The 25,009-nt window shown below is 38.1% G+C and overlaps 4 protein-coding genes across 7 annotated transcripts in view; 2 read left to right on the top strand and 2 right to left on the bottom strand.

Moving 5' to 3' along the window:
• Positions 1 to 3,530, top strand: part of katnal2 (katanin p60 subunit A-like 2) — a 6,528-nt gene extending 2,998 nt beyond the window's left edge. The window contains exons 6-10 of the mRNA XM_079659964.1: positions 3 to 50; positions 1,599 to 1,709; positions 2,278 to 2,440; positions 2,808 to 2,910; positions 3,115 to 3,530. Of these exons, the coding sequence (XP_079516090.1) occupies positions 3 to 50; positions 1,599 to 1,709; positions 2,278 to 2,440; positions 2,808 to 2,910; positions 3,115 to 3,254 (565 nt within the window). The 3' untranslated portion in view covers positions 3,255 to 3,530. The remainder of the gene's footprint in view (positions 1 to 2; positions 51 to 1,598; positions 1,710 to 2,277; positions 2,441 to 2,807; positions 2,911 to 3,114) is intronic.
• A 59-nt stretch (positions 3,531 to 3,589) lies between these two features.
• Positions 3,590 to 12,272, top strand: LOC307025660 (E3 ubiquitin-protein ligase RNF185-like). The gene is made up of 6 exons (XM_079660499.1): positions 3,590 to 5,021; positions 5,544 to 5,833; positions 8,384 to 8,402; positions 8,524 to 8,636; positions 11,355 to 11,409; positions 11,769 to 12,272. The coding sequence occupies exons 2-6, from the start codon at positions 5,655 to 5,657 to the stop codon at positions 11,865 to 11,867; spliced, it is 465 nt and encodes a 154-aa protein (XP_079516625.1). The 5' UTR covers positions 3,590 to 5,021; positions 5,544 to 5,654; the 3' UTR covers positions 11,868 to 12,272.
• A 250-nt stretch (positions 12,273 to 12,522) lies between these two features.
• Positions 12,523 to 21,069, bottom strand: hdhd2 (haloacid dehalogenase-like hydrolase domain containing 2). 4 transcript variants are annotated; one of them, XM_079660497.1, is made up of 9 exons: positions 20,956 to 21,069; positions 17,745 to 17,854; positions 16,795 to 16,897; positions 16,366 to 16,471; positions 14,994 to 15,078; positions 14,592 to 14,757; positions 14,428 to 14,478; positions 14,083 to 14,146; positions 12,523 to 13,552 (listed from the first exon to the last, which is right to left on the bottom strand). In XM_079660497.1, the coding sequence occupies exons 2-9, from the start codon at positions 17,843 to 17,845 to the stop codon at positions 13,449 to 13,451; spliced, it is 780 nt and encodes a 259-aa protein (XP_079516623.1). In that variant the 5' UTR covers positions 17,846 to 17,854; positions 20,956 to 21,069; the 3' UTR covers positions 12,523 to 13,448. The 4 variants fall into 4 exon arrangements, with proteins under 4 accessions (XP_079516623.1, XP_079516622.1, XP_079516621.1 ...); XM_079660496.1 differs by lacking the exon at positions 20,956 to 21,069 and adding an exon at positions 18,801 to 18,927; XM_079660495.1 differs by lacking the exons at positions 14,994 to 15,078; positions 20,956 to 21,069 and adding an exon at positions 18,801 to 19,026.
• A 1,519-nt stretch (positions 21,070 to 22,588) lies between these two features.
• Positions 22,589 to 24,873, bottom strand: ier3ip1 (immediate early response 3 interacting protein 1). Its single transcript, XM_079656794.1, has 3 exons — positions 24,710 to 24,873; positions 23,804 to 23,905; positions 22,589 to 23,430 (listed from the first exon to the last, which is right to left on the bottom strand). Exons 1-3 carry the CDS (start codon positions 24,798 to 24,800, stop codon positions 23,375 to 23,377), a joined length of 249 nt encoding a protein of 82 aa, XP_079512920.1. The 5' UTR covers positions 24,801 to 24,873; the 3' UTR covers positions 22,589 to 23,374.
• Between the last annotated feature and the right edge of the window lie 136 nt (positions 24,874 to 25,009).

Here is a 25,009-nt window from a genome sequence, read left to right as displayed (position 1 = left end):
TTCCTGGACGAGCTGGAGTCAGTGATGAGTCAGAGAGGAGCCAACATGGGGTGAGCTCAGCCACTAAGCCACTAAATAATGCCATGCGTAGGATTCACGTGGGAAGGTTGCTTACTTAGGACTTGCGTGCAGCACTTCCTACACCGGTTTCCCTTTTATAAATCACAATCAACTCGAAATGCGGCGCAACTTTTTTTCGGGCTTCACGTAACGCCCATATTTGCCTATAAATAGTCAGAGAAACGCAGATAACCTTCCTCAGGCAGTGTGTTCTTGCCGAGGACGGGAGACACATGATGAGCAACTGTAAGAAAGTATCGGGGGATCCCTGCGGAGTGGAGTCAATTCATGTTTCTTTTTTTATTTGGTGGTTTGTGTTCCAGCTGTCAATCAGCTCTGCGCAGCGTCTCCACTGCAGCCTGTGCACCAGCAACTCTATCCACCACTTAAATGAAATAAAACTAATGTGTTGAGTTACATCAGCTGCCAAATCTACCAAACATGTGGTGTTCTTAGTTTCCATACCTCCTGTGTTTTACGAGCGACTTATCAAGTCTTGGCAAACGGCATAAAACAAGATTAAACATGATAGTATAAACCATGCTCGTATCTATACAACCTAGAGAAATGCAAAACGGCCTCAGTTTAGACGTAATTCTGTCCTTCTGCTTACCGCATCATTTATGAGAACATGTCATAACATTAAGAAGACAACATGTTCGAGGTGGTTTTCAATAACATATCCTTATATATTTATTTCTCCAAGTGAGGTTTTTGTGTGCACTGAGGAGTCTCAAACAGGCGTTTGTTTAATCATTTTAAGATTGGCTTTAATCAATGTTTGCAAATGAATTCTTCATATATGATAAATGAGAAGTAACATTTTATTTATGGTATTATTTCCACATATTTCTCTCCATTCTTCCTTCTTCCAACGGTGTCACATTTTCTCGTCCCTCCCGTTGTTGTGCTTAGTGCGTACGCATGGGTCAGAGTTTGCGTGGAGGACCGCACGTTTTCCCGTCAAGTTTGTTTTTTATAAATCGCAAACATTGCTTAGAAACTGGCGTACGCAGTCTTTTGAGCGTACGCACCGTTTATAAATGAGGCCCCTGGGCATTAGGGACTCACTCCCTGCACTAGATTATCTACTAATTATCTAATGGTGTGACTGTACAGCTGTCCTTGTGCAAAACATTAACTTACTGTGAATCATCTGTAATTTGTGTTTTCTTACAACTCTTTACCTGCAGAATATAAGTAACTAAACTGTTATATTTAATTTGTATTCACTTTGTATAACAGTTAAGCCAATTCAAAGACCATTCATTTTCAATAATGAGCCACCAATATAAATAAACACATTTAGTCAAATAGTTCTCAATCATTATGTATGGTATTTGTATCCAAGCAAGAGAACTGAAATGAGCATTTTAACCATAGTTATGACTCTAATTATTACTAATCAAAGACAAACAGTTGACAGTTCACTGTAAGATAACCAAGTGGTTTACCTACTGTATAGTTGAATCATTTCACAATAAAGAGCGTTGAGAGGTGGTGAGTATAACTGGTGTGACAGACTGATGTGTTTCCAGGGGGGAGCACGAGGGGAGTCGCAGGATGAAGACGGAGCTGCTGGTGCAGATGGACGGCCTGGCCCGGTCAGAGGACCTCGTGTTTGTTCTGGCTGCCTCCAACCTGCCCTGGTAACACCTCAACATGACCCCCCCTCATACTGTACGGTCAGACCTCAGCGGCCATCTTTATTTGATCTTTCCTAACGATGGTGACAGGATTTGATGTGCGTTTGTGTTCCTTCGGATGTGGGAAAAGCAGACAAACACAAACAATTATACTTTATTTCCTCTTTATTTTAAAAAAACAACTCAATTATTTGTTGCGTTTAGGGATTTCATCAAAGAAAAGAACATTTCTAGTAAGCTAAAATTCATTAATACGTATTATTTACGTGAATTGTAACAAAACAACATGGCTTTTTCTAATAAATATATATTAAATGTTAAAAATATAATTATTATTTTATTGTTCTTTTTTTCTATGAGTCATTCAAAGAGAATGGTGGTTGAATTAGCTTTGTAAAAAAAAAAAAGAAGAACTTTATATTGCATTAATTATTTTTTAATATTCACTTTCATTGTGATTCCACTCTCAATAAAAATGTTTAAAGAAACATTTATTCCTCAGGATATTTGGACTATAACTGAACAAGACACACGTATCTGTCCACAGTCTCCTAACCCTATCTTCTCTCAGGGAGCTGGACCACGCCATGCTGCGGAGGTTAGAGAAGAGGATTCTGGTTGGTCTGCCCTCCTCGCCAGCTCGCCAAGCCATGGTCTCTCATTGGCTGCCTCCTCTCAGCTGCACAGGAGGGGTGGAGCTACGCACTGAGCTGGACTATGAGACTCTGGCCAAGGTGTGTGACAGTGAGAATAATATAACAAGCATCTATATTTTGTTTGTCTTTCTTAAATACAGTATTGATCTTATTGGAATACATTATAGAAAAAAAATGTGTTGAGTCATGTTTTGTGAATATACAGCCCAATCAAAACCCGGTGCATCTAAGAATCCCAACCAGAATGCTTTATATATTCCAGGGAGGATATTAGGTTTTGTTACAGTTACCTAATTTAACGATTAAGAATAAATCAGAAAATATTTAAATAAACATAAAAAGTTGCAGTAAAAATCTGCAATATACAGTAAAGATAAAATAAGAATATTTATATTGACATAGATCTTAATTATCAGCCAGCCTTATGTCACTGTGTGTGATTCAGGGGATGGAGGGTTACTCTGGCTCTGATGTGAAGCTGGTGTGTAAGGAGTCCGCCATGAGACCAGTGCGCAAGATCTTTGATGCTCTGGAGTCACATCAGGACGGTAGGGACACACACACACACACACACACACACACACACACACACACACACACACACACACACACACACACACACACACACACACACACACACACACACACACCCCAACAACCTACAGCTACATGAGGAGACGTCCCCTCACAGCAGCAGTGTTTCTCTGTCCCTGATTTAAACTATGTAGCCTCACTGTGATTCTCCCTTACAGGAGGCAGCAACATGCCAGTCATCCAGCTGGAAACCGTGACAACAGCTGACTTCCTGGAGGTCCTCACACACACCAAACCCTCGGCCCGAAACCTGATGGACAGATACACAGCCTGGGACAGAGAGTACAAGTCTGTCTGACACACAAACACTTTTATACTAACATTCCAGCATCTCCAACAGACTGTAAACAAACTGACCTGTTGCTGTAAGGCTTAGTGGGAGCCGTGGCATGACAGTGCGCTGTATTCTAAATAATTTATTCACACACAGATTGCACATCATTATACTAACAGTAAATAGCCTCAATAGAATATCATTATCTAATCAGTTTAACAAGATTTTTACTAACTTATTGTTTTCCTAAACTGTAACTTCTATTGGTCTCTACCATCAGTCAATAAAAATACTCCCACAACTCGAAGGTCTTAGCCGTCGTGTTTTCCCTCTCAAATTCCATATACGGTAATATATTTTCTCTTTGACATTACTATGCACTATTTAATGTTTTTGTTATGGCATTAATTAATTATGATCGTTACTTTTGAAAGTATTAAGTATTTATTTTGAAGCATCTTCAGATTACATTTATATCTCATGCTATAATTTGACCTTTCTTTTGTGCATATTTTCGACATGCTCGTGTCGTTTTTTTTTCTGATATCTTTGACATCCTAAACCACGTTTTTTTGCAGATGAAACAGCAAATCATATAATAATCTCAGTCTGACAGGTCACTCTACATCTATGCAACATTACCACTGCCACTTCCTACGTAGCAGCCTTTTTATTTCATCTATACAAAGAACACGAACACTGTGAAATAATAATACATATTTATTGTGTATATGTTTTTTATTCCAACTTAAATGTACACTTTATGACATAATGACAAACATCAGTTAATGAGGCAACAGATGGTGAGTATTTAGTCAATGCATACTTTACTTTTAAGGATTATTCACTTAAGAAAGTAGTCAGATGTCAGGTGGGGTTGATTTTATCCTCATCTCCTTCTCGGTAAGACAGAAATTGGAATGCTATTAATGACAAACCTGCAGAGGACGTCAAGTCTTTCCAGAGATGCAGAGACAGGATGTGGCTCTGGTGACACTTTTGACATCCTTTTATTTTTGTTCATGTAAAATAAATACACTGCTCTGAAACAAATGTAAATGAAACCCACCTCAGGCCCACCGGATAGCAGGTGTTTTCTGCCTCACACGTTTAACACAAAATAAAAAAAGAAAAGAAAACATGACTCCTTTGTTGAAATTGATGTTTTGAAGGAGAATTTTCCTAAACTTATATCGTATTTTGTCCTTTAGCTTGAAGTAGTGAATGACTTTAGGTGGCTGAATACATTTGGTATCTCGTTTTAAATATTATAAAAAGCATTGATTGGATGTTTTCGAGTTCTAAAGTAGGTCTATGTTATGAAATGATGGGAAAATACCAATTTGGCACATGAATGCATGCAAATAAAATACACTGTTTTAGGCATATGATAGCTATGTGACAACGATTAACATGATGATTCAGCCTATGGAGATAGACATGATTGTCATGATAGTTTCTGACGTGGGTTTTAGCTAAACTAAACAAAACATTGAATACTGCTTTGAACCGGTATTCTTCCATCTTGTGACTGTAACACCCTCTCTTGTATACTAGAGTGATATTTTTCTAACAATTTTAATATTATTCTATTGAATTTTATTATATTTAAAATCTGTCGGCTGCTAGCTAACGTTAGCCATCATCTAGAAAGGTGTCGTTGCGGCGTAGAACGGAAATAAACAGTTTATAAACGGTTAGTGCTAGATCGTATACTAACATTAACCGTTTAACGTTAGCAGTGCTGCGGATGTGATGCAACCATAGACTGGATGCAACCAGATGTTTAAGGTGGATATTTCTCAACTTCTCACAACAAGTGTTTATTTTCACTTGGTAATTAACACAAACAACCTTTAGGATTGATGCTGTGTTATTTGTGTATGTTGCTTTGTGTTCTGTTAATCCGCATGGGTGGCATCAGAGATGCTTTTGGAGTTGCTTGCGGGTAGCTTGACGTTTTGTGGAGGATGCGCTCGTGCCACACACACAGAGCCGAGCTTGAATGAAACACCCAGAAGTACTGTACTGTAGCATATTATTTTCGAATCAATCATTTTTCAAATTATGAATTTCACATATATTTTAAAAAAATACATATTTCTTGGGGTTGCTTAGCAGTTGCTAGGCCAAATGTTGATGTTGCTGTAGCAACTCCAAGCTACCGCCAGACAATAAAATTTTTTATTTCAGTTAGCTAACTAGATGAGAGCTAACGTTAGCTGGCAGCCGACGGATTTCATGCGATTTCAGGTCTCTTTTAAGAGTTTTTTGGTGTCAAACTCAGCCTCTCGTGTTCCCCTCTTTTTTTAGCTACAACCCCCCCCCCCATCAACTGGACCTCCATAAGAACGCGTATTGAAGTGCTGGGTGCCAGAGGAGTCATCCTACCTGTACCCTCTTGTTCAGTGGACCTATCTTTAAATGACCACCGCGGCTCCCCATCCAGTCCCTGGCTCCACTGCGTCCACTGCACACCCGAATCCCGGATCCAGCAGCTCCACTGCGTCCGACAGTGGCAACCAGTACAGTACCTTTGAGTGCAATATATGTCTGGATGCCGCCAAGGATGCAGTGGTCAGCCTGTGTGGACATCTCTTCTGGTAAGAGCTACGATCAGTCACTCTTGTTTACACTTTTGCTTTAAGATCCAGATCAGTTTAGTTCAGGTCTCCAAAACGTCGATCCAAATCCAAAATGTAAAAAATACACACACAAAAATAGGAAATGTAATTAAAATAATCTACCATATGCATAAACGAAACCTTACTGCAACTCTATATCTATCTAACACCCCTCCTCCCCCCGCAATGAATATTGACCAATGTTCTTGCTTGATTTGCGCGACCAGCTTTGCAGTCGGGAAGAAAAGCAATGTGGAGCGGCACCGCACCATAAGGAGTTTGACCGTGATTTTCCTTCTGACATAATCTACACAACACATCAGCCCCATTGATAAAAGCATAGTCATGCCAACCTATGCAGCACATGAGGGACAGGGTTACTGTGTGTGTGTTGCAACTTGCATATATATTTATTAGGGCTGTCAGACGATTAACATTTTTAATCAGATTAATAACCGTTTAAAAATTAATTAATCATGATTAATCCCCATTTGAACTATGTCCAAAATATGCCATTTCTTTATGTATATTGTTTTGGGAATGGAAAGATAAATGAAAGAAGGCAGGTATGTATTATAATAATGTTTATTATAACATTGTTCTGTATCAATCATCAAACCGTGGGGTCTTATTTCATTATGTGTTGATTTCTATCAACACGTAATGTTATATCGATGTATAGAGATGTACTACCGCAAAAGCAGCGCGCTGAGCAAAAGTATTCTCCGTCAGGACTTCCTGCAACAACACCACGCCGTTATCTTGATTCTGATTGGCCAGAAGACATTATCAAAGATGTTCTATTGAGATGACGATCACTACGTGACAAAAGTTTTCAAAACCGTTTCTAGTCTTCGGTATTTCCAGACAAGTCGCTACTGAAATCAACCTTACTAACTGCTGTCTGTGCAATTTAATCGGCGCGGACTTTACTTTGCTTGTTTTAACCATACAGTCTATGTTTTTAACATCATTTTTCATGGTGGGGCTAAGGTGGGGCTAAGCCATTTCTTGGTATGGCTGTAGCCTACCCCAGCGTTGCCGCTGGTGGGATGTAGGGGGCGGGCCATTCTGCACATGCGTTAAATGCGTGAAATATTTTAAAGCAATTAATTCAAAAAATTAATTACCGCCGTTAACGCGATAATTTTGACAGCATTAATATTTATTGCACTTGACACACACACACGCATGGCGTAATTTCCACTGGGGACCGGGGGACATGTCCCCACCACTTTTCGAAATCCCGTTTGTGTCCCCCCACTTTACAAATATGTGTATTATTATTTGTTAACGCAAGCCGTAATCGCCGGAGGAGCAAACAGCCTCTGTATGCGAGCGAGACAGAGAGAGCTAGAGAGCTAGAGAGCACACCTTTATCTATTTAATATAGTTGTACAAAATAAAGTAAGAAATCCTTCCAATGTGTACTATAGGATAGTAAAAAAAAAAACAGTTTAAAAGGGGATTGGTGAGTAAAATATGCATAAATAAAAAGAAAGAATGCTAACTAGGTAACATAAGAATAATACGTTTAAATGATTTTGTATTGGTTGTGATCATATTCTAAATATTTTTGGATTATTGAAAAGTATACAGCTCCCTTTCATCTGAGTGTTTAGAGCTGTATCCATAAATTAATTTTGTGCTCAAAATGCTCCAGATTTATGCATTTAACTTCAACATTTAAAAAAAATCTTCCCATGGGTGCATGCCCCCGGACCCCCCTAGAGGATGTGAGGTCCAGCCCCAAATAAAGCAGGTTAAAATAATTAAATTGCATACATTTTCTTTTAGTATACACTGAAAACGGGTCCCATAGACCCAAACAGCACACAAAGGTAAGTATATAATAATGTTAACATGTGCTAAATATATACACAGCAAAAAACTAAAAAAAGAGGAGTAAAAGTAGCTCACGACTTTTTTTTATTTTTTTAAGTAGCTCTCATCCTAAAAAAGGTTGGAGACCCCTGGTCTAGAAAATCATTTATCATTGTTTTGAACCAGACATGATCCAGCTTAACAACATACAGTAGGCCTATATCCAACCCGTATTCACCCCCCAACATTTTTTTTTTTTGAAGAAAAACAATGGACGCCATTCCAAGCTATCACAGGATTTCAATCAGTTTCCCAAAGCCCATTACGCGTCCTCAGATGTCTTATCATATGTCAATAACACTTTATGTTATGGATGAGTAAAGAAACCCCCAACAAATAACTTTGAAGAAACACAATTGTTGGCGATTCATTGAATAATCTTTGCAGCTCTAAATTAATTAAATGTATTCACATTTTCCAAAACTCTATGATAATATTTAAATGTTGGGTTGCCTTATCTGTAGTTATCTGTAAAGAGCTGACGGTGGATTTTTAGCATTTCGTCAGATATCTGTGATAATTAATTACAGTTATTGATTAAATGAGTGTTTTATATTTGGCTCCGCCTTGTGGTTCGTATATGTTTTATTAATCAAACCTCTTTCGTGTCCACTCTCCTTTTCCTTTGCACCATCTTCCTATCAGTTGGCCTTGCTTGCATCAGGTAAGCTTAACCTTAATTTATTTTCTCCTTATTCACTATTTTTTAAATGACATTGTATTGTAATTGTTGGTGTATAACTGATGCAGATAGCCAGGTCTTTAATGTCTTTGTCTGTGTGTAGTGGTTGGAGACCAGACCCAACAGACAAGTGTGTCCTGTGTGTAAAGCCGGTATCAGCCGAGACAAAGTAATCCCATTATATGGACAGGGAAGCACAGGTCAACAAGACCCCAGGTAGGTCCCTTTGTGTTGGATTACTGGTCTGACTGACTCTAAGGTGCTGTTTACACGAGAACGCAAACGGTTGTATTCGCTACTTTTCTCTTTCGTATAGCCCATTCGTTCACACAAGGCCTTAATGGAAACGCGGAAACGGACCCCGCAAACGATAACGGGTCCCAAGGTGGATAGATCTGCAAACGGAACGCTCTGGGGGCCCAAACGGCTCAGTGTGTACGCCCTATACCAGGGGTCGGCAACAGGCGGACCGCGGTCCGGATCCGGACCCAGACGCCGACCTATACGGACCCGGAGCTATAATCAATACATTAATAGAGGATTTTTCGGCACCTCCCGCTTTTTTAACGCTGATTTGGGTGACTTGTGTAATTCGTGGAGAACCGAAGAGTTTTCGTTTTGGGGGTGGGGAGTCCGTCCGTCAGTCCGACTGACGGACAACTTCTCACTTCAAAAAAGAAGAATACATCTAGACCGCAAAAAATAATTAAACAAGCGAGTACCTGTTTTTCCTGCCAAGGACAGGTTCCATGAACACAACACGAGCGTAACGTGTCTTCACGTGGTATATCTCTCGTCTGAAAGGAGTGCTGACAGAGAGCACCGGAACGCCACTCCAGCCCTTCAAATATTGCAGTACCCATAAGGAGCAGTACCCATAAGGAGCAGTACACATGCCGCAGTGTTTGCGTGGCTGTGTCTTTAGTTGTAAGCACAGTAGCGATCTGTTGTTATTAGCATCTGGTTAGCTAGCTATGCTAACGAATTTAAAGAGCTTTTCTAAAACCAGGTGGAAGAGAGCTCTCTCCTGAGAGGCTCAAATAACCTCAGCTCAGTGAGGTTAAGGCACACCTTAATATGATCATGATAGTTATTAATGAGACTAAATGAAAAACAGGTAGGCCTATAAAATACTATATGACGGTAACAAAAAAGTTGTTAAAAATAACAAGAATAGAGTTTAAAAGGGGAGTGATTTGTAAAATCCAAAAATAAAAATCTGTTTACAGTTCTGTTTCATATGGGTGTTGAAAGATGAATCCATAGATCTCCTCATGTTGCTCTCAAAGTGCACCAGATTGATGCATTTAACTTCAATATTAAAAAAAAAAATACACACACACTTAAATCATGTTCACATGGATAGGAAACTAAATACATTTGCACACATCTTGTGTCCATATCTTTCTGTTTTGGTGTTCATGCCACACCGTGCAATTGAATGCATGCGAGAGTCATGGTGAGATATCTGGATTGGTTGCTTTTTCCTTGCACAGCATGAAAGAAAGGCGAAATGAGGATGTTGTAAAAATTGAAAGGAAAAAGGTTCCCCACCCCTGCTGTAAATAATAATAAAAACCCTTGATTTATAACTTAACATTTCTGTCTCCTATTGATCTGAGTATATTACAAAGAATAGCCAGTTCATTGAAGCATTATAGCACAGGTCTTTGTCAGATGGTATATTACGCTGTGTTTTTTCTGCTTCGAATAGTTCCCTCTTTTTTCACCATACCTGTGTTTGCATCACTGCAACCAATGAGCACCTGCATGTGTATGAGAATGGCCCTGACACCATTTCAGCCCAGATTTACAAACTCCTGGCAGGACAAGCTCCAGCTCAATTCTCGCACTGAATTAAAACAAAGTAAGTGAGGGAATATAAGAGGGAAAGAAAGAGAAACTTTAAAACTGTTCAATTGTTATGATGTGTAAAGACTTATATGTTCTATAATCGTCTGAAACTGTTAAGTCATGATGTGAAACGGTTAACAAAGAAAAAGGGAAACTCAAGCTGCTGCTACACTTTATTTTATTTATCTAATATTAAGCACTTTTAAGATGCACATATTTTCAAAAGCTATTTTATTTATTTTCTCTATTTTATTTTTAAATGCAGCCCGAGAGGAACATTACACATATCAACAGTACTTACTGTATATCTGTAGAATTTGTTAATTGACAATAAATATTGTTGTTTTCGAATTGTACTTTCTTTATTTGATTGGCAGTCAGTTGTTGATTACATGCAGACGTTGATAAAGCTGCAGGCTACTTCAATATATATCACACTAATTCATAAAGCTAGTTAGACATTTTGATGTTCCGGACCTTTGCATGGGGACATTTTCTCTAACTGGACCTCGTTGAATTTTAGTTGAATACCCCTGCCCTATACGATAATTTCCTGATAACGATGAAGCCATAGCCCCACCTCTCCCCACCTCTGCTGCTCACTGCTGTAGCATGGTCAGTAGCTACTGCTCCTGACCATGCTACAGATGTTAATGCAAAATCTACAGCTCCTCTACCACAGCCATCAGCAACAAGTGGACAAGGAGAATTACATGAGCTGCATGTTGCTAAATCCACCGCGGAGCATAAACAGAAGGGCAACATGGCCACCATGCTCGGGGGTCTTCTTCGCTGCTTTTGGTATATTTTGTGGCGGAAGTAGAGCGCCACTTACAGGCCCGGCATATGTACTACAGCGTCCCCAGCACTTTCGAGCGGTCTGAACGGAAGACTTTTTTTTTTTATCGTATTCGGTTTGTTTGCGTTTAAATGGGGTCCAAACGTCCTGTGTTATGTGATCACAATACACACAATAAATATCTCAAAATAAGCACTTTTTTAAACGTTTACTGAATATGTATAAACAATGCAGGGGACCTAATCATTGTTTTAAAAAAAATATTTTATTTTTTATTATAGAGAAAGAACTCTCCCTCAACCACAAGGACAAAGGCCGGAGCCAGAAAACTGTGTTGTAAGTACTTGAATTGTGATTTTAAAAAACAAGTACATGATGGCATGTTTTTGCGCCAGATCAATACTTTCTTCATCCCAGACGTGTTTTGCATCAGCTGTTGACTTACATTACACATTCATGATGAAACCATTACCTAGGATGGTAGGTGCTGAAGTGCAAACCTGTCTTTTATCCATTAACAAAGATAATTTCCCACTGGGATCTATTAGATGCTTAGGGCGGACGTTTGGAAACGTCTTGAGAATGATGAAAAACCTCAGTGTCTGTTGCGTCACATCTCTCTGACTGTATGCTAAACGCCATTGTGAAGAGAATTCATGCACAGCTTCATGTTAGTGATGAAATATGTTTCACAGGGCTGGTTTGGCTTTGGACATTGGACACCGCAACAGATTCTGACTCTACTCTACCTGTCTGCCGATCTGGTGTTTTTATTGTGGCGGCTGATTGCATAAATGCAAGGAGAAACACTATCCCTGGCTTACCTAGAAGATTTAAAAGAGATGCAACATTATGGCACATCATAATGGTTTGCACCAATGTGATTATGTCTTGACATATTTTCCTCTCCTTGACTTGAAGTGTTAACCCCAGGCAAACATCTCTTAAGGTGAACCACACAACCTCCATGGAAAAACGTTTTAAATCATCATTCAATTGTTCTCTGTGCTCTCTTTTTGAGTATTATTTGGTATTACTACTGAATTCAAATATATGTTCTGCTAATAAAAATAAGACCACTAATGCTCTGGGATCATTTACTTTGATTTTCATGCAGACATATATTCATATATGATCCCTATGAACCTTTTCAGGTAACTTTTATTGCAATTATCGTTTTCATTTTGTATTGCACGTTTTTACTTTAACTTTTTATGTCTTTATAAGTATGTTATTTTGTTTGTTCTAAAATGTAGCAACTGTCACAAAACAACATTTCCTCCACAGGATAATAAAATTATTCTGATTCTGATTTGACTTCCATGATGAAATACTGATCAGATATGTTGATCTCAACCATGTTTTCTTTGCATTCTTTTGATGAACAAGTAAGCAGATGAAACAGCAAATCATATAATAATTGCACAGAATGACAAGTTACTCTATATCTATTCTACAACAGTTCCACTGCCACTTCTTATAGCAGCCTTTTTATTTCATCTATACAAAGAACACTGTGAAATAATAGTGTTCGTGTTCTCTTTTTTATTCCAACTTAACCCTTGTGTTGTGTTCGAAAGCTGTTACCGTTCATGGTGTTCGCGGGTCAATTTTGACCCATGATTTATCTGAGTCCAAAACACTCACAAATAATGACTATCATCCAATATTGTTTTAACTACATCCTAACTAACTTATAATGCAGCCATTGTTGTCATTTAATTGTATGGCCCCAAAACACATTACACCACATATTGCACACGTGTGTTCAGGTTCAAGTGTTAGTGTACATATTCTTCGTGAAAAGTCGAGTTCCCGTGGGGGGAGGGGGGGCAGGTGCATGTTGCGAAAAAAGTATTGTTACAGTGGATGAAGGGGGAGGGGTGTCTAAAGTCAAAGATGAATCTTGATGGGGTTAAATTTGACCCAGAGTCACCCGCAACAATGCTGCCCGGTCTTTCCAGACCCGAACACCAAATTATACACTTTTCTTTTTAGAGATCTTCAGACTTGTTCCGATAAAAAAAACTAGAGCGTAGTTATTATATAATTTTAACTTGAAACGGGTCACGGGAGACCCGAACACAACAGAAGGGTTAAATGTACACTTTATGACATAATGACAAACATCAGTTAATGAGGCAACAGATGGTGGGTATTTAGTCAATTCATACTTTACTTTTAAGGATTATTCACTTAAAAAAGTAGTCTAGAACAGTGAAATAGACATGTTGTTCAAGGTGTGCATGCTCTTTTATATATACAGGAGTATAGCATTGTTATTTTACCTAAAGGTTGAGGGAATGCAGAGTGGAATGATTCAATAAACATCTTTAGAGCTAGAGTGGTTTTTGGTCCAAAAAGGAGCTGCTGTTTTATAGCAGGTTCTTCAGGATGTGTGCCACAGCTTCTGGGAAACTGTCACATGTCAGGTGGGGGAGAGGCTTGATTTTATCCTCATCTCCTTCTCGGTATTTACCTAAAACAGAAATTGGAATGCTATTAATGACAAAAAACAACAATGATAGCAAAACAATGTGTTCACAAGTCTATGTTGGAAGAAGTACAGCGTGCCAAAAAATATAAACAACAATCCTATAGTATGTAGGAAAAAGGAACAAAACTCACAGTATCGTTTATTTAAAAAATGAAAAACAGTCATAGTATGTATTACATATATATATATATCATATAAATGACATAGTATTGTACATTGAAAATATCACAAAAACAACAAAGTATAGTATGTTGAAATGATCAGAAAAATCGACATAGAACAGAAAAATAAATGACAAAACAACATATTATAGTGTGTCAAATAATGTAGTGTATCAAAATAACTATCAGAAAAAAAGTATAGAAAGTTAAAAGAAATCTGAAAAAAGAAAAAATTATTAGTATGTTGAAAAAACATAATATGCAGAATGTCTTAAAGTATAGAAAGTCATAAAAAGTCAGAGTATAGTTTTCCATAAAAAAGAAGGAAAAATAAAAAAGGACGTTTCTCACCAGTTCTGACCAGAATTCCCAACATCCCTGCGTTCTGTGCTCCGCCCACATCATCTCTGGCATCCTATGGGAAAGCAGCACAAGCCATTGAAAACATCATTTGATTGGCTTACACATTGTTCCTACAGGCCGCTGCTGAAACGGTTAGAAGTTGTTTCCCACAGATCCACGAGCTGAGATTCCTATCAGATAGTGAAAAGTAAGGTATGGTGGGTAAAATGACGTTTTTTTAAAAGACATTTCTATTTGGAGTGCGACTAATCTCCGGTTTGATTCCCAACAACAGCCCACTCTCTCTGTGCCCTTGTTTACAATAATGTATGTATAATGTATGTATACACTTACATCTCCTATCATGACAGCTTCAGTGGGGCTACATCCTAAATCAGACAGGGCCTATTAGAAGGAAACACAAAGGCCTTGTTAAGAGGTAGAAACAAAACAAAATAAATACAGAACTCTGATTCATACATGGGTTAAGAAGTTGGACGAACTACAAAACTTCTAACCTGTGTGAAGAAACACTTTTCAGGCTTTCCCACCACAGTAGCTCTGCAGTCTGCTGCGAACTCCAGTCCCGCCACAAAGGGCCCGGGGCCGAGGGCCAAACCATCCGCACGTTTGTAGTATCGAGCCTTATGGATGGCGATGAGAGGAGCTCCTTCCAGAACCATCCTGGACAAAACACACACAATTATACACGCTTCACTATCAACCGTAATAACCAGGGGCATAAAGCTCTAGATGGTGTTTTCACAGAGGTCTCTAAATGACTCAGCAATTTCAAAGTTATAGATGATAGACATCCACTTTTTGGGAAAATGAAATAAGAGACTAATTAGAAACGGACTGTAACTGTTATCTCAATATTTGTAACGCACATGTTTGTGACCCACTGATGGATGTGTCACCTGAAAGCCTGGTTGAGTGTCTGGTAGTTGAAGTGATCAGGAGAGAGTCCGATAACAACGGCGTTTGGCTCTGACGTGTCAATACCTAAGAATTGGAATTGATAAAAGTCAATAAGTTATAATATTGATATGATTTTGTATCCAGCATGTCATGTATTAAATGTTGTAATTAAATGTAATGATATAAAGATGATTTGGAAAGGGAAACAATTTATGTAGCTGTCCATCATCTTGTAATACTATCCATCCCAGGAAGTTTCAACCCTCCTCACAAGGAGGTCAAAGGTCAAGATCAGCAGGGCTCAACTTTTTTATAACACTTACAAACTACAAAACAACCGATTTCTCTGAGAAAAGACAGAAAGATCAATAACACATAACAATGTCATTGAGCGCTTTGGAAACAATTCAACAACTACTCATCGAAAAATTGTGCACGTACAGTAAGATTTGGCTTTGGACCCCTTAAAATAAACTGATGGCTATAGGTTGAATAGTGACACACACACACACACACACACACACACACACACACACACACACACACACACACACACACACACACACACACACACACACACACACACACACACACACACACACACACACACACACACACACACACACACACACACACACACACACACACACACACACACACACACACACACACACACACACACACACACACACAGCTATTTGGAGGGTCCGCCACGTTAAGTGCTGTTCCAAACCAACGAGTGTGGAGTGGTGTGGAGGGGGAGTGGGCTATCAAGCTCTCAAACAGCGAGTCTGCATCGGGTGCTGACTGGAGACCGGTCTCTACCTGACCAGAGTCACGCTGTGTGTGTCCGTCAGGAAACACGCTGTTAACAAGTAGTTCCAGCAAACATCCGCTGATAAACTACGATGTTAACAACCTCATGATAACCTCATATGTGTTTAACTTAGGATCGTAGACCTGTGGTTAGTCTATACAAAGTTAAATGTGTGCATTTTATTATAAAGTTGTGTATATTTACAGATTGTTGCAAAAACTAAGAAGCTTATAAACATCAGGTTTAAAACTAAAAGAGCTTTACAAAAAAGTAACACAATTAAAAGACGTTTTGAGTTTTATTTGAGTTATTAATTTACATTTTTTGTCTAACAGATGCTGATTTGAAACCGTTGTTACATACAGTTACGGCATTTCCTGTTTCTACCGGAGAGAGGGGAGGCCGTCCCAAAGCTGGCTGTTGTATTTAATCCCTCCATCTGACAGGAGGTAGCCTCATGTGTCACTCCACAGAGTTCACTCCGTCACAGAGGGGGAGTGTGTGTAGGGTGTAGGGTGTAGGGCGTGGTTTGGGATTGGGCCTCACTCACACACCTGTGAAGTCTTCCAGAGCGCTGTCCTCCAGCAGCAGCAGCGGTCTGAGTTGTTTCCGCTCCACCAAACTCCTCGCGGCACTGAGCGAAGTGAAGATCTCTTTTTCCTGCACAGTTAGGTTCATTTTCAAAATAAAAGTCAGGGAATAAAGAGTTGATCTCTTCATAAAGTAGCTCACATTAAAGCATGTGCACATTTCTTCTCAGTTCTTTCACATACATTCTAAAAAACACATTTTTCAAAGTAATTTTTTGGTATATTTACATTTCATTTTCTTTTAAGATAATAGTTTTCAACATGTCGACCCAAGTCCTCTTACTGTGTTTATGTAGGCAGCATGTCAAACCACAGCACAGTCCTTGTCTGTGTAAAGCCACTTGATAATAAACCTGGTTCTGAATAAATGAAACCTGTGTTTGGAAGTTCTACCTGGACGTGGAAGTCGAGCCGCTGCAGTCTCTCCACTAAACTCCTCTTGCTCTCCTTCGTGGTGTTGGTCACAAACTTCACATCGACAGACGCCTGCCGTAACCTGAAGGCACCGCGACACACAAGCAAACATTTCAAGTTTAAAGCACAGGAAACCATAATAACAGAAGATAGCAGCAACATTTTACATTTCATTTTAATAAATGATATCTTTACTGGGCATACATAACCTAATTAAATACATGTAAAGATATATCATTCATAACATAACAATCAACAAACCAGAAAAAAAGAATGAAGAAAATGAGGAACCCCTTGTTTATAGCAGTGGTTCTCAACTGGTCAAGACTCAGGACCCACTGTAGCCCTAAACCCAAAGATTTGAACCACTCAAATGTATTTCACAGGAAGTAGTGCAGTAATGTAAATGCTTCTCAGCAGACACTTTGAAGCAACGTGAAGTCCATGAAACAAAACCACATCTTCAACATTGTTAGTGCCATGCAAGGCAGATTATATCGCTTCACAGAACTAAAACAACCCCAAAGCATTATCTCTTCTCCGCCAAACCAATCAAGTGTCCCAATACTTTTGTCTATATAAAAAAAAGTACAGGGACATTAGAAGACACAAAATCATAACATTCTCCATGGGGAGAATGCCCCCATGAGAATGTTATGATTTTTGTTCTACTATTTTTTACATATCCATGACTTCATTCATGTTTTTTCTCTACTACATAATATAATAAAAACATATTTCACAGGATCCTTTGATTTGTAGTTTATGAGGTTATCGTGTTTTAAACGATTCCAAGTAGATTTGTTTTATTATCGTATACTAGGAATACAACAAAATCTTCTACTTGATTACCTCTGGTGTTTTCCAAGCTGGAATACCAAAACATGTTATGAGCATTTTTCATTTCTATTTGGGCGATCTCTCCATACCTGTTGAGGGCGTCCTGCGCCCCGGGCACCGCCGTGTCCTCGATGTGTAAAGTTCCACTCAGGTCGATGAGCACCGCCTTCAGAGCGCGTCGGCCCGCCATGATGGAGACCTGCAGAGCACGTAAAGATAAGATAAGATGGTACTTTATTGATCCCAATTTGGGATATTGTTTTTGTTGCGGCGGCATAACAGACAAGGCATTTTACAATAAAACAAAACTAGAAACAAACAAGAATAGAAATACAATAAAATAGAAAATATATATGTAGAAGTAGAAAATATACATGTAGATATGAGTCATTCTAGGGAAGCAGAGATTTTGTTCATGTAAAATCAAAATCAGATTATTTGTGTTTGGAAAATACTGAATGCTCTCTTCTAATATCAGAGTAGCACATGATAACAAAGGCCCTACGTAGCTGTGTACGTAACAGGATGTATGAGAAGAGCGTCAGGTCAGGACACACTGTTTTAGGAATATGATAGTTATGTGACAACGATTAACATGATGATTCAGCCTCTATGGAGATGGACATGTGACAAGTATGATCATTTCTGACGTGGGCCTTAGCTAACCTAAACCAAACATTGAATACTGCTTTGAACCGGTATTCTCCATCTTGTGACTGTAACACTTTCTTGTATATAAAGCATGTCAAGGACACTGTTATGGGAACTGGTTGTCCCATGCAACCCTGTGTGTGATGACTACTTCCATTCTTGAGAGGATCATAAATACATGTATCCTGATATTGAAGCTCAAGCCGGTGACGAGTGATCTTTTCCTAACAATTTTAATTTTATTCCATATCATTTTATTATGTTTATACTTTTTTCCACCTTAAAGATTTAAGGATGTTAATGCCTGAACACACTGCTGAAACTAAATAATTCCCCAATTTATGATCAATAAAGTACCTATCTATCTTAAAGAAAAGCTGGAATAAGTACTCAGTTATTTTAATTAAAGTGGACCTATCATGCTATATTTGAATAATATAGTGTAGGACCATACCTATATAAGGCATATTTATACTTTTTATTTTTCAACATACCAAACAGATCATGCTGATGGGCTGATTCAGTGAGAACAGCACCATCTACAGGCCTGGCATATGTACTACAGCGTCTCCAGCGCTTTCGAATGGCAATGTCCGTGGCCGTCTCCTCCTGATTGGTGGAGTTGGCCCAATAGCCGTAGCACCACTTCTGTGACGTCATAGAAGTGTTCAAATCTGGATCAGTCTGTATCAGATCCGTTGCAGCCCCTTTTTAAGAGATTTGGGTATGGAGGAAAATAGAGAGGGTTGTGTTTTCTGACACTTGGTGAGTTCCCTGGAACACCGGGGACACATATTCATGTAAAAAAGACGTACAAAAGCACATTTTGCATGATGGGTCACCTTTAAGTAAAAGTAGCAATACTTAATTTTAGTGCAAACAAAATAGTTCTTAAGTAAAGGTAAGTATTCACATCAAAATATCCTTAACGTTTCAAAAGTAAACATAATCATATGAAACTATTGGATTATAATTATAACTATAATACAAACATAGAATATATCATATCAATTATTATTTATCAATTGAGAGTTTTGTATTGGCTAATAATCTGAATATGTAAAGTAACTAGTAATGAATGTTTGTCAAATAACTGTAGTGGAGTAAAAGTCGAAAGTATTACAAAACAAAAAATACTTAATAGAAGGTAAAGTACAAGTACCTCAAAATTGTATTTGAGTACAGTACTTGAGTAAATGTACTTCCCTACATTCACCACTGGTTTAAGGCATACGATACGACACGCCATGTTTGTTGTTTTTTTATTACTAATACCGCCTGTAAAGAAAATGTCCTGTATTTTGAGCAAAGACAAAACAAAGAAAAAGTTCTGTCTCAAGCTTTATTGCTATACTGTTTAGCTAAATTCACTCACATAACAATGGTACAAATAATCCTCGTCCTAAAATTGGACTGTCACTCACTTGACTGAACATTAAACAGCCACATTATCAATAGTGTTTCAAATCTGTTATCAGTTTTACGCTGTTAGATAAGAGCTGCTCCGATTACGATTTTCTAAACCGCTAAGTATGACCAAGGTCCGCTGTAAATGGAGCTTTACTCAGTTTAAAAAAGCTTATTCTTTCATATTTTATTTGAGCGATTATACCTCCATAATCATAATTCACATAGGTAGTGGCAGAATTGATCAGATTACTGCGTTGTTCAAACCTACATCAGGACCGACTGAGAGGATTATTGACCGGTTCGTGACATCATGCCTAAAACACAGATTTTAGGATTGTATTTTATGTGTGATCCCCTATTATTTAGACATGTTCGGATTTCTGTTGTGTAGTTATCAATGTGAGGGTACAATTAATGATCTTAATACGCTCACCAAAAAAAAAAAAACGTACAGCCTGTAGGTCATGTCTCTCTTATTTGTATTTAGCTCCAGTAATATCAGAAAAGCGTGCTGGGAGGGGAGTGCCAAAGTAAAAGGCTCTGTCTTTGTGTGTGTGCGTGTGCGTGTGCGTGTGTGTGTGTGTGTAGGGGAAAACAGGGCTAAACTAAACAAGCCTCACAATTGTCCAACAATTACCTCTGAGTTTGTATGTTTATTGAACTATCTTTATGTGATGTGTGTATTAATATTCACTGTTACATTAAGTGTTCATTCAGGTTGTGTCGATCAATTATAATATGAGGCAGACAGTAAGAACAAAAAAAGAACAGAAAATATAAGAATATTATTTTAAAATATATTATTTAAACTGAAATAAACACTATGTGTAATGCAGTTGTTCTTATTTATTTAGGGAACTGTTTGTGTTTTATTATAATTGTATGTGAGTCTTGAATCATAATCATGGTTTTATTTTGTAATTACTATTATTTTTAAATCATCTCCATTGCACTGAGGTTGTATCAGCTGTAACCATAGGCTGTAACATAACAACCAGCACATATCAAGTGAGATAACCAGCTACAATTAGTATTAGATGCAAGCTGGACCTGCTCCCCTGAATGAAGGATAAAAGGTAAAAAGGGGCTTATTTAACCGATAGATTAAACTTTTAATTTCCACTACTTCATCTCCACACTTTCCGACGTCACTGCTCATACAAAACGTTGTGTTTTTAACTGCAAAATGTCTTAATAACTGAGTAAATGTGAAGAAAGTTAGCAAACTGCAAAGCTAACCTTTAGCAACAGCTCTCCCCCGACTTCCTGGTTTCTTCTTCGTTGGTGTAAAGTGGAGTTTCGTCTCTGTGAGCTCAGTGCCTTCAGAACCCTTACGGCTCAACACCGCAACAGCATATTCTCTCTTATAATTCCTATATCTTATGTTTTTATATTTTTGTAGCTCTTATTTTTGGAAAAACATTTTTTTTTAATAGCACTTTTTTACATCACTACCTCTTATCTCTATTATGATTATTTCCCCCCCAATTCATAATATATGTTATGATCAGATAAGAGGGTTATCCTTAACCACTTAATCACTCATTAGAATAATAATAAAAAAACATATGTATCCCGTCCCACTAACAACCAACAGATGTTTTGCATTAGTGGTTCTTTAAGGGCATTCAGATTTAATATGGTGGGAGGTATTATCAAAAACGGCAACAACCTTCTCTCCGCCGTATGCCAGACAGCACAGATCAAATCCTCTTTCATACATCCATTGAATAACTGTTTCCCAGTGTTGTTTTGGGGTTTTCCTCCCAAAAATATTGTGCAGCCCATCAACTGGGAAAACACGAAAACTAATCCGACAATAGGAATGTTTTGTTCAGACAAAACATCTAAATTATAAACATATTTTACATCCCTTCTTATACAATATATATATACAAAGAATGCTTAAATGTTATTTTCTGGATTTGTTTTTTTAACCTTTTCTTTTTTGATGCTTGTGTTGGGAATACACCTGTCTCTCTTTTGGTTATCAAACGTTTGCCAACAGTCCCTTTGTCTCTGTTCCACAACTGTGTGTAAGGAAATAAAATGTGAACGCACTACATATTTTAGTTTCTTACTTTTATCCATATTTATTCAAAAATATAACAAGCTGCTTTTTTGTATTGTTCTGGTGGACAGACATTGAGGATATCAAGTCTAAAACCAATACACTTAATTTAGTTGTCTTAATTGTAACGATTTAAAATAGCTCATGTTTATCTGTAACATTAAAAAAATCAAGTCCCTTTTTTTCAAGTTAATGTTGAAGATGTCTTTCTAGAATTAAAGTCAACATATCTTCGAGTTTTGAATCTTACCCATGACCCTCTGCTGCATGTCATGTCGTCTTTCTCTCATTTCCCCGTTTGTTTCACTCCTTATAATACATGTAAAATACCCATGAAATCATAAAAGTAACAAGTCACACACACAAGCTAAAGGGTCAAAACAACATTTGAATTATTTATCATTGAAAATCCCCAAACATCCTGACCTGTGAAGTGCAGATCCATATTCACGCATGATCGCTTACAGATGTCACTGTGAACCCACCGCTAAACTCCGACTAATCACAGATCAAAGTGGCTTTACTGCGAAAATCTCTTTGACAAACATATGCTACTAATTCCAGCAGATCCCCTCTCCCACGTACTTAGAATCTACAGTAGTGTTCATACAAATATTTGTGCAGCTTCGTGGCAGAGGAAAGGGTGATAATTCACAACATATGTGGATTATCAATGAAGTGGAGCAGGGATGGATGGACACACGTGTGGATTATATGTGTATGTCAAACTGAAGAGAGGGGTCCTTAAAATACTCTGACTAAAGTGAAAACAAATGTATGATAGAAAAAAAAGAAAATGTAAAGAATTGAATAATACATTTATTTCAAGACAAAAAAAACATCTCATTACTATTACAATGTTTGTGGCATTGAGAGGGAATTGATGTGTAAACACTACAAATGTGGATTGTTTTGGGTTGCGTTTGGCAGCATTGCTTAGAATCTAGATTAAAACATTTAACCACATTTTACATACGGATAAATCACAGAACATTTGTCTGACTGTTTGTGTAAAATCTGTATACTGCACCTAGGAAACGCCAAGTAGGTTTTGGACTTTAAAAACTATCAGAATGAAGTCCTGAAATACAAGTTGGCACCCTAAAAACTTACTTCCAGTTTGAAATAAATAAAAATGGCAACTCATTTTTTTTTACATATTGTCAAGCCCTACTGCTGTAAACACTGTTTTACATTATCGTTTGTAACAAGATGATAAAACATACATTATAATTAAACCATTGTATCGCGGAGTGTTGAAACGAGGACAAACACACAATGAAACACAAAGTGGCGATATGATGAATAATTATTTCCATTGTGTCCTCTTTGTGTCCCACTGACACGCAGGTGAGGTCAGGGTTAGTCCTGGTGTTTAGGCCACACTTTCTGTGACTTGTGGTTGAGTTGTTTCATCTTGTCTTTGGGTGTAAAATGTTTAAGTTTTTTCTAATCCCATGCCGTTCGTCACTCTGCTGATGCCTGGCAAAGTCTCTAACTGATGGATATTTCTCTGTGTTTAAGTTTGTGGTTGTTATTTGGCACGTCTGGTCCTCTGGCTTCATTTTGGTGCTCAGTGTACCGCCGTCAACCGAAGAGTAACAAGAGGACAATGCAGACTGTATTCACTATTATCAAAGGCACTATGGAAAAAAGAGAAGACAAAGAATTAGCAGAATCCTCAACCCTTAAAAAAAATACGTGAATGCTAGGGCTGCCTACCAAATACAAGTACCCCAACAACAATTAGGTAACTTACGAATTCTGTAATTTGATATTTCCTGATTTAAAACAGAAAATATTTGGCTGATGTAGTGCTTTCATTGTTTTTTATCCATGAATGTTCTTGTTTTTTTTCAACTTGGGGTCCAATAAGGTTTCTATAGGTCAGGCCTTCATTGAATCTGATCTTTTCAAATGATACATAGCACGACTACATATATATCATTCACTCAACATTTTCTTACATTTTAGAAGGTGGAATCTATGTTTTCCTATGTAAACTAGCTTACTTACCTCTCATGACAGTTCGGACCGAGCGGATGAGGGTTAAAATCTGAGCTTTGACACCTGGATCGTCCCCAAAACCTCCAACTCCCTGGTCGACCCCCCAGCCGACTGAAGACAGCGAGGAGCAAATGGGGTTAAACAGAGGGGAAAGTAAAGAAAAGAGAAAAGAAACAGGATGACAATTGGTTAGAAGAGAATAAAACGCAACAGCAAATTTATTTGTTTTTAAAATCGTCCCTAACATGCCTTTTGTGGTTTCATATAGGTGTTTCAACATGTAAATGGTCTGTGATGGCTTAAAGTTCCCTAGAGGGACTGAAACATTCATTTGGACTCCATTGTTTACTTCATTAAAAAATAACATCACTGTGTACAACTTCTATTGGCTAGCGCTACAACAAATTGTACGTGATAGGCTAAGGGATGAACAATTGACCAATCACAACAGAGCCTGCCAGCTAACCAATCAGAGCAGACTGGGCTCTGGTTTCAGAGAGAGGGTGAAAATAGGTGCTGCTTCACAGGCAGTATAAGAAACATAAAGAGCTTTTTGAACATAAAAGCATGGAGACATGTCACAGTAAAGGCACAACATATAATGATGAACGTGGACATTTGCATAAAAGGACAAGGACTCCTTTAACATTAAGTTTTTCCATAAATGTTACCTTTAGTAGCTTTAAGAATGGCTAAATTATATTATTCAACACTAAACATTTCTCTCCAATGAACAAACCTCAAACTTCTGCCTAAAAATCCCAACATAATCCGATTCAATGTTAGAACAAAAGGCTGTGTATAATATAGGCAGCTGATAATGATGTAACGTCACACACTTAGCTAGCTGTTTTTAGCACCGTAAACATCGTATTTTTATAAAAATGTATGATTTAAACAAAAAAGGATACTTACACTTGCTGAGAAACCTTTCTTCGTGCAACACAGCGACTGCATTAGTGCACAGAATAGCTGTCTGGATGAGAGAGTACAGTGTAAACGCCATGCTGGCAACTTCTCCTCCTCCTCCTTCTTTTTCTGCGTCCACCACTCCCAAAAATGTAGATGCCGTAAAGAGGCTGCGGACGTCGTGAAACAGTAGTAAACGGGAACGAGCAAATAATAAGTACTTCGGTCTTAAGAGAACTTTTGTTTCAAAGTAGTCGTTTAAAAACACATGTATTAATGGGGGAAACAGGTCATATTTAATTATTA

The sequence above is a fragment of the Notothenia rossii genome (assembly GCF_949606895.1).
Source record: "Notothenia rossii genome assembly, chromosome: 11".
NCBI classification, from domain to species: Eukaryota; Metazoa; Chordata; class Actinopteri; order Perciformes; family Nototheniidae; genus Notothenia; species Notothenia rossii.
This window is presented reverse-complemented; position numbering and strand designations above follow the sequence as displayed.

Excerpts from the sequence above, each read along its gene's own strand:
- LOC307025660 (XM_079660499.1), top strand. The coding sequence starts at position 5,655 with ATGACCACCGCGGCTCCCCATCCAGTCCCTGGCTCCACTGCGTCCACT. Across the intron at positions 8,637-11,354 it reads ACAGGTCAACAAGACCCCAG|AGAAAGAACTCTCCCTCAAC; the intron begins GTAGGTCCCTTT and ends TTTTTATTATAG. Across the intron at positions 11,410-11,768 it reads CGGAGCCAGAAAACTGTGTT|GGCTGGTTTGGCTTTGGACA; the intron begins GTAAGTACTTGA and ends TATGTTTCACAG.
- ier3ip1 (XM_079656794.1), bottom strand. The coding sequence starts at position 24,800 with ATGGCGTTTACACTGTACTCTCTCATCCAGACAGCTATTCTGTGCACT. Across the intron at positions 23,906-24,709 it reads AGAAAGGTTTCTCAGCAAGT|TCGGCTGGGGGGTCGACCAG; the intron begins GTAAGTATCCTT and ends CGCTGTCTTCAG. Across the intron at positions 23,431-23,803 it reads GGTCCGAACTGTCATGAGAG|TGCCTTTGATAATAGTGAAT; the intron begins GTAAGTAAGCTA and ends TTTTTTCCATAG.
- hdhd2 (XM_079660495.1), bottom strand. The coding sequence starts at position 18,966 with ATGACGTCACAGAAGTGGTGCTACGGCTATTGGGCCAACTCCACCAAT. Across the intron at positions 14,479-14,591 it reads AAAAGTGTTTCTTCACACAG|GCCCTGTCTGATTTAGGATG; the intron begins GTTAGAAGTTTT and ends TCCTTCTAATAG. Across the intron at positions 13,553-14,082 it reads GGGAATTCTGGTCAGAACTG|GTAAATACCGAGAAGGAGAT; the intron begins GTGAGAAACGTC and ends TTTCTGTTTTAG.